Source organism: Dendrobates tinctorius, unplaced genomic scaffold, assembly GCF_039654945.1.
Source record: "Dendrobates tinctorius isolate UK_male_01 unplaced genomic scaffold, ASM3965494v1 ptg000064l, whole genome shotgun sequence".
In the NCBI taxonomy this organism is placed as follows: domain Eukaryota; kingdom Metazoa; phylum Chordata; class Amphibia; order Anura; family Dendrobatidae; genus Dendrobates; species Dendrobates tinctorius.
The window spans coordinates 69,198,053-69,210,670 of NW_027361732.1; the positions used below are offsets into that span (position 1 = coordinate 69,198,053).

General features: G+C 44.2%; 1 protein-coding gene across 1 annotated transcript in view; it reads right to left on the reverse strand.

Moving 5' to 3' along the window:
• The window catches only part of ABCC4 (ATP binding cassette subfamily C member 4 (PEL blood group)), a gene marked incomplete at its 5' end in the record, with an annotated part of 231,070 nt that extends 218,816 nt beyond the window's left edge, over positions 1-12,254 (reverse strand). Inside the window, 5 exons of the mRNA XM_073580457.1 lie at positions 1,839-1,876; positions 2,670-2,810; positions 2,935-3,147; positions 4,759-4,855; positions 12,168-12,254. Coding sequence (XP_073436558.1) covers positions 1,839-1,876; positions 2,670-2,810; positions 2,935-3,147; positions 4,759-4,855; positions 12,168-12,254 — 576 coding nt within the window. The remainder of the gene's footprint in view (positions 1-1,838; positions 1,877-2,669; positions 2,811-2,934; positions 3,148-4,758; positions 4,856-12,167) is intronic.
• Positions 12,255-12,618: the final 364 nt, after the last annotated feature.

Genomic DNA, 12,618 nt, shown 5'->3' on the forward strand with positions numbered 1-12,618 from the left:
AATCCAATTTATGCCATTTTTTAGTACCGTATATACTCGTGTATAAAACGACCCCCCCCTAATCTTGCCACAAAGAACTGGGAAAACTTATTGACTCGCGTATAAGCCTAGGGTTAAATGGTGGTCCGAGAAGATGCTCCATAGATAAACCCCCCCCATATGCTGCTGCACAAGGGTTAATGCTGGCCCAAGAAGATGCTCCATAAATACCCTCCATATGCTGCTGCACAAGGGTTAATGCTGCCCCATAAATATCCCCCATATGCTGCTCCACAAGGGTAAGTGCTGGCCCATAAATACCCCCCATATGCTGCTCCACAAGGGTTAATGCTGCCCCATATATACCCCCCATATGCTGCTCCACAAGGGTTAATGCTGCCCCATAAATACCCCCCATATGCTGCTCCACATGGGTTAATGCTGCCCCATAAATACCCCCCATATGCTGCTCCACAAGGGTTAATGCTGCCCCATAAATACCCTCCATATGCTGCTCCACATGGGTTAATGCTGCCCCATAAATACCCCCCATATGCTGCTCCACAAGGGTTAATGCTGCTCCATATATACCCCTTATTTGCTGCTGCAATAAAAAAAATAACATACTCACCTCTCCGTCGCTGGGGGCCAGGTGCCGGTGTCCTGAGCCCCTGACAGTAGCGATATTCACCTGTCCCATTGCCATCCACCGCTCTGTCTCCCGGCTCTCTGCAGTGATGTAGGGAGGTTGAACTGACGGATAGATCTGCCTGTAGTAAGAGGCAGAGGGGTAGCGCAGTGTAGGTACAAAAGCGCTGAGATAAAGTGCAGTGTTGTAGTTTGACCATTAGAGAGCAGTGGGGAGTGTAGGAGTGTGACTGTGTAACTGCCATTGGTCAAATTAACTGTAAGGTGATAGTGGGCGGAGCTACAAGGACTGGGAGTATAAGAGGTCAGGGAAGGTTCTCGAAAGTCCAGTCAGCCAGGGGAGCTCACTAGTAAGGAGGTTCTGCTGTACTGAGAGAGACGGTAGAAAGCCTCCAGAGAGGAACTGATAGTTGAGACGGTCACGGGGGGGTGATCCAGAGGACAGTAGCCGCAGACGGAGACGGTCTGGGGGTGCCAAACGGACGGTGTACTTGGAATGGTGAAGCGCTGTGGTGGATTTGCCTAGGGCAGCCACAGTGAGAAGAGCCACAAAGGACGCCACAACGGCAAAAATAACAAGTGAAGGTACCCGGGTCTGTGAACAAAAGGACTGAAATTCCTGTGATGCCTGGCGGTGGTCGTCAGAGAGGCGGCCAATAAAAACGGACCTGTCTCAGTCTCATGTCTGTAGGCGGCAAGAAGTGGGTCACCCCCCATTCCTGTTGGATCGCTCCCTCGCCCTTCCTACAGTGACAGGAGAGGACGCGCACTGACTACCTCATCGCGCCCTCTGCCGTCACAGCAGGAGGACCCAGAGACACAGCGGTGCACGGCTTGGAAGGTGGACAGGTGAATATCACTCTGCCCCCGTCATACTCACCCCCTCGCGCCCTCTGCCGTATGCTTCCTGCATTCAGCTGGTCACGTGGTACTGCTAATTAAATATGCGCATATTCATACGTTTAATGAGCGGTACCACGTGACCGCTGAATGCCGGAAGCAGACGGCAGAGGGAGACGCAGAGGCTGCAGAGAAGTGCCAGGAGAGGTGAGTAGGATCTCTGCCCCCGCTCCCCCTCCCCCGCCCACCCCCCGGTATATGACTCCGCGTATAAGCCGAGAGGGGGGACTTTCAGCCCAAAAAAATGGGCTGAAAATCTCGGCTTATACGTGAGTAAATATGGTAAGTTAGTTCTTACGCTGAAAACTTACCAATAAGAAAGCCACCAGTCTTGTAAAACATATGTAACCTAAAGGCAAACAAATAATACAATGTATCAACAGTAATACAGCCAAATCTAAATAACGAGATTGTTCTATTATTCAATTTACAAAAAATAAATATTTCAGTTATATCATGCAAAGTTCTTGCATAAATGACCCGTCGAAGCGCTTGGATAGCGCGAAACGATCGTTGTCAGCTCCCTCTGCACTTCTGATGTCACTCCCCCAGCCTGACATGTGCAACACATATGTATCAATAAATCAAGCCAAAATTACACCAGCTCGTTGAGTGCGACCTCTTCTCTACTTGGACATAGAGTCTTGTATAAATGTGGCATAGGATTTTTCTATTGGCTACAATACATTATTCTAACAATAAGGCCTCGTTCACACATTCAGTATTTGATCAGTATTTTACATCAGTATTTGTAAGCCAAAACCAGTAGTGTAACAATCAGAGGAAAAGTATAATAGAAACACGTCACCACTTCTGTATTCATCACCCACTCCTGATTTTGGCTTACAAATACTGGTGTAAAATACTGACCAAATACTGAACATGTGAACGTGGCCTTATAAAGATATCGGCAAACAGGTAAAGGATGATGCTGGGTGAAAACAAAAAAAAAAAAATATTTCTATCTGCCCAGTCACCAAGAGGCACGGTGATCTTTGCTGATCGTATGTTCTTATGAGGAGAGGCTCAAGAATAAAATAAATGTGCCAGTCGTAAGACTAAAAGCACCCAATGGGAATGATCTCCTGGTAACATTTCCATTGCTTCCATTTACTCTCTTTAGAAGCCAGACAACAACATACCTGCGCTAAGATGTTCAACAGAAAAAGGATAAATATCATAAAGTAGCTGGAACCAGAAAGGAAGTATTTCTTGTAAATTTTGAAACCAACAGTTCCCTCCGAGCGACTCTCCTCCTGAACTGCCGTCAGAACAGGCTCCGTCTATTGAAATCAAGAGAAGACGAAAGTGAAAAGACACCAACATTTTGTCAGGACTGAAATGCAATGATACCACAAGCCTCACAGAAATACAACACAAAGACAAAAAGAGCAATAGTTTTCTTACTGGCAGGGTATCTGTGGCCCCCTCCTTCTGTGACTGTGCAGAGGAGTCTTGGGACCAGACTGATGACTGGGAGAAGGTTCGGTTCCTGGATGACTTTATTAGTTGTCCATCTTGGGTTGGGGATTGCTCTTCTTCTCCACTTTTCAGTAACGATGCAAAATCAACACCTGACTTTAGAAGCTCTGGAAATGTTCCCTTCCCAACCATTTGGCCCTAGAGGTAAGACAATACACTATTAACGTTTCCTGTTAAATTGTAAGAATGTTTGTTTTTTTATACTTTGCCTTAAGCCCCCGTCACACATAGCGATCTCAAGTTTTGTGATGCAACAGCGATCTCACCAGCGAGATCGCTGTGTGAGACACTGACCAGCGACCGCCCCCCCCTGCCGGTTATCGCTGATCGTTCTGGAATAGCCAGTACATTTTTTTTGATCGCTGGTCTCCCGCTGGCCAGCACACATCGCTACGTATGACAGACGGGAGACCAGCGATCAGCGCACTGGTAACTAAGGTAAACGCAGGGTTTCTAAGCACCTTGCGTTGCTTAGAAACCTGATGTGTACCTTAGTTACCAGCACGCTGATGCAGGGAGCTGGTAACCAAGGTACACATCGGGTTTCTAAGTGACGCACGCCCCTTAGAAACCAGATGTGTACCTTAGTTACCAGCTCCCTGCATTAGCGCGCTGGTAACTAAAGTACACAGCGATGCCGCGCGCTCGGCATCGCTGGTGCTGATCGCTGGTGAAGCTGTCTGTCTGACAGCTCACCAGCGATCATGCAGCGACTCACCAACGATCCTGACAAGTTGATATCGTTGTCAGGATCGCTGGTGAGTCACTATGTGTGACGGGGGCCCTTAGGCTATGTTCTCACGATCCGGAATGAGCAGCACTTTGGAAGCAGCGTATGTTCACTGCGTCCAAAGCGCTGCCATCTATTGAACGCAGGTAAATCCGCATGTGTTCACTGAACTGTGCAGAATTACCCCGTTCACTACATTTTATGGATTACATTTCTTTTGCGGAGACTAGTGTCTCCACAAGAGAAATGGACAAGCTGTGGTCCTGAAACAAGCGCCACGTGTCAGTTTCTATGGGTGATCCACTGGCGCACATACACACATAGTGGACATGGGATTTCTAGAAATCTCATCCACTATGCTGTAATATCTGCCCGCTGCGGTTTTGACGCTGCATAAATAAGCAGCGTCAAAACCACAGCATGTCCTGAATATGGGAACACACCCTGAGGGTATGACCCATGTAGCATCTCCACCGTGTTCCTTCTACAACAAGTTACTGCTAAGGCTGCAGGTGGTCCACACTCTTCATCTGTTGCATTGCAAATTGTGAAATACATAGGCTACACATTGACATGCTGCGAATTTCCATCCACAGCACTGGTCAATGTGCATGAGATTTCTCACCATGCTGGTACCCTAAAAAACACTGCAGATTTTCAGGAGGCAAATACACAACGGAAAATCCATTGCATTTTAACAAAAATGTTCACAGAAAGGCTCACATACTTAAAGTGTTTCTATAGTTCTAAGAGAAAACAAAATCAATCTGTAGATGTACATTAGATACTTTACATTGCATCTTCCTCGGCTGTGATTTTTTTTTTTGCACATTCAGTACATATCTCAAAATATATTCAACATGTGTAACAAAAGCAGAGATGGAGAGAAGGAAAGAGAAAAGAAGGACAAAAGGAAAAAAAGACAACAAAAATTTTTTTAGAGAGACTCATGCGCTTAATCGTGTTCGGGGTCGGTGCTGTGTAGATTGATAATGTGGCACCAAGACACTGCTATGTACCTCTTTTATGACGAGAATCTGCTTGGCTGCACTGAGATACTGGAGTTGATGGGTCACCAAGATGCATAACTTTTTGCGTAGAGCTTGACAGATGCACCTAAGAAGACAAAATGTTGTGTCATTATCTCAGCAACTACAACAAGTACATGAGATTTTTCATAGGTGACAGTATATAATAAGTTATCGTAAATTTCAAGGTATAAAATACTAGCTGTTAAGAGTTCATGTCCTATTATGGTTATAGACGCAGATCAGACTCTTTAATATTATCAAAGCAAGAAGCTGTTCACAGCCAGCAAGGAAACGTGCAGAGAAAAGTTTTAGTAGATTGCAATGTAAATAGTGGCAAAGGAGATGTTTCCTGTAGGTAGCCACCTTGTAACTGATGCTAAAATAAACCCCTAAAATAAAGCTTTTTCTTAAGGCAAGGATCGCAGTCACCTCTTTCGCTTTAGTTATTATGAATGAAAGTTTAAAAGGTGACTATGTATTATGGTTTTTATTATTTAACGGCCTTCAGCTCGATCTCGAGCCATGGAGACTTGATGGATGAACGCTATGAAGGAAGATTGATCTTGTGCAAACTTAGATAAGTCCACCAGCGTCTTCTACGCCAATTGCTTCAAGCCATCAGCTTGCTCCTCTTCTTCTTTGCCTTGTTCATTCTATTCTTCCGACCATGATGTCCTTCTCCAATTATTTCAGTCTTCCTATGATGTGCACAAAGTAGACAAGTGATAGCTTTGTAATCCTTTCTTCAGGTGACATGCCTGGCATAATTTGTTCCAAAATTGATTTGTTTCTTCTTCTCCTCGCCATCCATAGTATTGATAAGATTCTTATCCAGCACCACATTTCAAAAGGCACCGATTCTTATTCTGCCTTGTTTCTTTATTGTCCAGGTTCACATCCATGTTATCTGATGTAAATGCTGATGCCATCCTGAATCTGGAGTTGATTTTCTTTTATTCCCGTTCCTCTGTTCAGAGATATGGCCCTGTCTTTCTTATACTTAAATCTAGCCTTGTTAGCCAAGTGGGTGTGGTCTCTAACGCTTCTTGAGGAACACTCCCTGTTGGATAAATAGACTGGATTTATATACAAGGAAGTAAAGACCAAAAGGAACAGAAAGAGGCAGGAATAAAAAATAAACAAAGCAAGGTTCAGTGGGACACCATGTACAAAAAGATATGGATACATATATCTAAGCCAAGTGACAAGTCCTCTTTAAAAGCTCCAATTTCTCTAAAACTGAAAACAATATAGAATCATGCTTGCAAAACACTTAACAGACTCCCTAAATTTACAGTAATGCAAAAGTAAAGGTCCTGCAATCCAGATACAGTAGGGGTCCCTGGGGAGATGACAGATGCGGTTACTACCAGATCTATAAGCCAAGTGGTATGCAATGATCAGAAATAGCAATATTGCTAATGCTTCTGTAAGAGCTAGCGATCACATGATCGCTGGGTGTCTGCCTAGCATTGCATAGCTGCTGGGTCACAGCAGACCCAGATCAGTATTACAGAGGTGTGAAGAATAACAGTAGAAAGTTTTGCCCTGTACCGCCGATCCTGTAGATACTTCAGGTACAGTGGTAGAAATGATCCATAAAACGAAAAAAAAAAAAATTAGAGATCTTTTATAATCTCCTGTGGGACAAATTCTGTAATAAGTGAATACATTTAACAAACATTATGAAAAATGATTAAAAGGGGTTGTCCACTACTTGAATAACCCCTTCTCAATTAGCATAGTTCCCTCACGAAAAATAATGTCAGATATGCTCTCCTCAGTGCAACGGACATTCCAGCGATGTCGGCGTGTGGTCTACCGGGGGCTCAATGTCAATGAGCCCTGCAGCCAATTAACAGCAGCTTCAATCTGCCTGTCTTCACATGAAATGGACAACCAGAAGAAGCGGGAGCTGTGCTGCTCTCAGACTTCCTGCAGATGTGAGTTATGCACAAAGAAAGTGAGAGGAAAGCGGCCACTGATTGGCTGCAGGTCTCACAGGTGACATAATGTTGGACCAGCCCCGGGACAGCAAGAGTCGACATCGCAGAAATGGCGCCCGCACCGGAGGGGAGTAGAGCCGCTATTATTTTACATAGGAAAAATATGGTGATTTGGAGAACTATGGTGATTTGGAAGGGGTTGTTCGAGCAGTGGACAACCCCTTTAAAAAAAAAAGTTTTGATATTTCAAGTTTTAAAACACTAGGGGGATCAGCCGCTGACATTTGTCAAACACCAGCTGTAATGTAAGCTCCCATTACAATTGCTATAAATGTAGGGCGGATCTGGTCACATTTCTCTGACGTCACCACTTTGCAAACAGAGGGAAGAATAAAGAAAGATTAGGATCACTTTGCAGCGGCATTTTGTTGGAAACTGCAATATGATACTGACATGTGGACAAAGTCACCGTGGACCACAGGCAGGACCGAATCTAGCTTGTCTGCTACCTGAGAAGAAAACCAGAACAGTGCGATATAATCCTGCAGTGAATAAATACAATCCCTCCATTGTGCTCTGGCTTTTGTTTACGACCTGGTCACTAAGGGGCTAAAAGAGTCGAAATACTGGAATATCCAATTGATGCAAGTTCATTTCTATGATTTGTATAATATTGCGAATAGAGTTTGATAAAACACACTGAGAAAAAAAATCAATGCAAGGTTATACAAATTAAAAACTTTGAGTTCAAGTATATCGTTTAGACTAGGGAACCAACATTATAATTAAAACTCACAATACAAAGAATTGCAGCGAAAGATTTCAGGCCTGTATTAATGGCCTCGTAAATGGGAAGCAGAACTCAATTCTCCTTAATAATGCTACTTTTTAGATACAGACCAAGGTTCTTTCCATGTTCTCGCACAACAAAGCGCTGAAGGACACCGAATCCTTACACTTAGCTGTGCGGATACAAGAAGAGAGCAGAATTTCGCCTTACGCAGAGCGCCCGTGTCAGGGCCACACACTTGTTCTTCTAATAAAAAAAACACAGTTGAGGAGAATTGGTGCGGTAATACCATTATTTGTCTGAAGCTCTGCTTTCAAATACATATATGAGCCGAATAAGAGGCGCATTGCCATTGTACAGGAAACAAAATTGAAAGAAAAAAAAAAAGTTCTATTTCAAAAGGATTTTTGACAGATTGGAGATCGAGAACACTTTCAGTTGCCTGCCGTACATTCTGACTTGATAAATAAAAACGCCCGGGATAACAAGTTGCTATGCCTTAATTTAAGCGCTTTGTTTGACACATTTCATGTGCAAATCCTTACAGTATTGCTGAACCGATAAATGTTTTATGTCCCAGGGCCTCGACGGGTAACAAATAGGTTCTGTATAGTCAATGCGTTTCACGGCATAAACAAGGCACTGAGCATCGGTTCACTTTGTGAGAATGTGAGAGGGAAACTAATCATCAAAGTAACTTTCGGAGCATTGTCAGAGACATCCAAAATCTTCTGTCTGTGTCAAGAAAACAAATGTCTGAATTTATTTAGATAACACTGCTGTATAGAGCAGAAAACAAAACATCAAAGAAAGCAACGGAAATTGTGACCAGAGGCAGCGGCAAACTTCAGGAAACAAACAAGATGCAAGGTTCCAGAAATGGGCATAAAGGAAAAATGACAGCTATTCATCACGACGATAATTTTATATCCATGAGTGGTAATGCTGTGATGGCGGGGCAAGCTCCCACTACAGCTGTGCTACTGAATGCAGCTTGCGACCAGGACAATCTAGAGCCAATTCAAACACACAGTTTTGCACAATTAAATAACCTGAAGTACTACAAGTCTCAAGATTACTGGTAGCATCTGTAATGCCCATGAGTGTTCCGTCCATCCTATGGGCATTTAACATACACTTTGGACAACATGACAGAGACTTGTGGCCCCGATTCATCAATGCAATTACGCTAGTATACTTGTATAAATCATTTTGAAAAGTTGCAAAATGTCTGCGCAACGCAGAGTTTGAGGACAGAGCTCATTTAATTCATGATGAATGGTGGGGTTCCTTACTCTAGTAAGAATTGTGGCAAAGCACAAGCCAGTTTTTATAACATGTGAGTGCCTCTTAATGAATTAGGACCATCTGACTCCAACATGCCCCATCATCAAGACTGACTATTGTTCATGCTGGGGCCAATGTACCCATGTAACAGCACAACCATAACATGTAGTTAAAGCACAATTCCAGCATTTTTTTTATTATTTCACCACTAATTATAGCACCACTCCAGAATGTGGCATAGAGCCAAAAAATCTTAGACAAATGAGACTATGATCAACAAAGAAACAAAAATATTACATTAATGACAAAACTGATATTTAACACATAATGATATAAAATAATAAATTGTGTATGCACAGGAACGATCATTCCAGAGTTAAAGTGGACATTTTACCATGTTAACTTGGCCACAATTTCTAATCACCATTCTGCAGAGATATTAGCACGTAAAGTCTATTTGCTAATTTCCACTATGACCAAGGCTGAGTTAGCAAAAATTCTTCATTAGTGCTGGTCATTCATTCCCCTGCATAATATTGACAAATCAATAAGAAAAAACAACACACCAGAAAATTTCAGACCTGGATTTCTCTGCGTGAGACACTGCCAGCATCTTCTTTGATTACAAATGGAGTAGCTGTGTGCCATACCAATCTCCTTCTGCAGCTCTCATCCCACAGCACTGTTAGCTCTGCTCTACTTCCTCTCACCCCACACTAACTGGTGTAAGAAGAGATCTGCGTTTGTAACACATAGCTCTGCTATACGCCTCTTCACCACATCACAGTAAATGCTGGCAGTGCGATCAGTGAGTGTCCTTACATATCTCTCAAAGCCGAATCTGACATTCTCTGGAGGCGTGTCTTTTTTTTCCCTACATGAAGCCCGACGTTTATCATTGGTCAAAGTCAAGTAGGAGAAAATGTAACCGCCTCCAGAGAATCTACATCAACGTTGGTTTTACTGGGATGAGAAATTTTAAAAAAAATACCGTATATACGCCGAGATTTTCAGCCCATTTTTTGGGGCTGAAAGTCCCCCTCTCAGCTTATACGCGAGTCAGATACCAGGGGGTCGACGGGGGAGGGGGAGCGAGGGTGTCCGATCATACTTACCCCCTCCCTGGTGCGGTCTCTGCAGCCCCCCTGCTTCTCCCAGGTCTCAGACTCCTTCCTGCAGCGGTCACATGGTACCGCTCATTAAAGTCATGAATATGCACATATTTATTACTTTAATGAGCGGTACCACGTGACCGCTGCAGGAAGGAGCCTGAGGCCCGGAGAAGGGGCTGCACAGAGACCACGTCAGGAGGGGGTAAGTATATGCTATATTTACCGATCCTGGGTCCATCGCTGCGTGCTGCTCTGCTGTCTTCCATCCTCTGTCTGTGATGTTCAAGCAGAGGGTGCGATGACGTAGTCAGTGCGCGCCCTCTGCCTGAACGTCACTGACAGAGGGACCCGGCAGAAACAGGGGCGCGCAGCAATGGATGGAGGATCAGTAAGTATCGCCAGTGCCGGGGTCCTGAGCCAGCGGTGACCCCGACACCTGGCCCCCCGCGACGGAAAGGTAAGTATTTCTTTCCTTTTTTTTTCTATTTGCGGTGGCAGCAGCATATGGGGGGTATACTATGGAGCAGCATATGGGGGGTATACTATGGAGCACCTTATGGGGCAGCATATGGGGAGTACAAGCACCTTATGGGGCAGCGTATGGGGGTATACTATAGAGCACCTTATGGAGCAGCATATGGGGGGTAAACTATGGAGCACCTTATGAAGCAGCATATGGGGGGTATACTATGGAGCACCTTATGGGGCAGCATATGGGGGCATAATCTATGGAGCATCTCATGGTGCCATAACCATTTATGGAACATATAGTGGGGCATATTATTCTATGAAGCATCTTATGGGGCCATAACTGTCACGTGTACCTGTCCTGTATGACATGACCCGCAGGTCGGTAACTGAAACAACAAAAGGGGAACACCGAGGAAAGAGTTACAACGGTGGGCACTGCAATAGGGAACGGGGACGTGGAGACCTCCTGAAGCAGTCCCCTGAAGCAGTGTCCCTGAACACTCCTAACGTTCCCTATACAGGCTCTTCACCTGTCGTCGAGCAGGATACCTGAATCCCTCACTATCCCTGTACCTATCCCTTGCTAGGGAACTGGATAGTGCGGACACTGGTCCCACCGCTGCACTAATACACACGAAGGAAAAAGGGAAAAACACCAAAACACTTATCTTTCTCTGCTGCAGTCACCAGGCAGCAGAGTGCAGCACCAGATCAGCATTCAGCAGTGGCTCAACACCTCAGAGCCAGCTGCTACTTTCACCATCTTTCTCTGCTGCAGTCACCAGGCAGCAGAGTTCATCACCGGATTAACTTTCAGCAGTGGCTCGACACCTCAGAGCCAGCTGCTACCTTCACCATCTATCTCTGCTGCAGACACCGGGCAGGCAGAGTTCAGCACCAGTTTCAGCAGTGGCTCAACACCTCAGAGCCAGCTGCTCACTTCACCGTGGTTGGAATCCAAAAAGGACCTGCTATAACCAACACCTGCTGATACACCATGTGACCTTATATAGCCAAGGGAGTGGTCACATCAGCAGGGAAACCAACAGACATGCAATTACACCTATGGACACCGGGAGCAAAAACCCATATTAAGTCCCCAAAGGCCTGAAAAGGAAAAAAAAAGGGTTTAAATGAGGGAATCCCGAATCTGACACAGATCCAAGAATTGGACTGTGACAATAACCTTTATGGAGTAGCATATGGGGCATATTCTATGGAGCATCTTATGGAGCCATTATTAACGTTTGTGCAGCATTATATGGGGCGTATTTTGTATGGAGCATCTTATGGGGCCCATCATGAACTGTATGAAGCATTATATGGGGCTCCTTATTCAAACGGATATTCAAAAACGTTTAACCTACTGATGTCTCAATTAATTTTACTTTCATTGGTATCTATTTTTGTTTTTGAAATTTACCAGTAGCTGCTGCATTTTCCACCCTAGGCTTATACGCGAGTCAATAAGTTTTCCCAGTTTTTTGTGGCAAAACTAGGGGGGGGTTGGCTTATACAAGAGTATATACGGTATGTTTCATTCAGCTCTACAGCCATTATTCCACGATGTGGCCAGTTTAACATGCCCAAACTTGTGGAAGGTAATCTTTAACAAAACAGAAAGATATCAGTATGCTGCCATTGTGATTGCTTCGTGCATTCTATTTTTACTCTGACTGCGTCTCTCATTTTGAGTTTCATAATATAATTATACTGTTACCTAAATGACAAGGCGACAATTAATGTAAAGAGGAAAAAAGTAGGTGGAAATAAAAAGAAAATTATATGTACTTTTCAAATAAATGTCTTCCGACCTCGGCATCCACAGCACTTAGAGGATCATCCAGCAGGTAAATATCTGCATCCTGGTAAACAGCCCTATAAAACAAAGATAAAAGGACAAAAACATGTAAATCTGGCACTGAGGTCTCATCCACATAAGCATATTAGGCCTGTTTCACAGTTGAGTTTTTTCCATCAGTCAAGATCCGCCGTTTTCCTAAAAAAACGGATCTGCCATTTTGTTTGGCGGATCCGTTTTTTTTTCCCATTGACTTGCATTACTGGCGGATCCGGACTGCGGTTCCTTTAAAATTCTTCAGCCAACGGATCCGTCAAAAAACCGGTCCGCTGCCATCCGTTAACTTCAGTTACCAACGGATCCGCTTTCCGCCATTTTGGTGGATTTTAACTGACAAGAAAAAACTGAAGTGTGAAACAGACCTTCGCAATACAATATCTG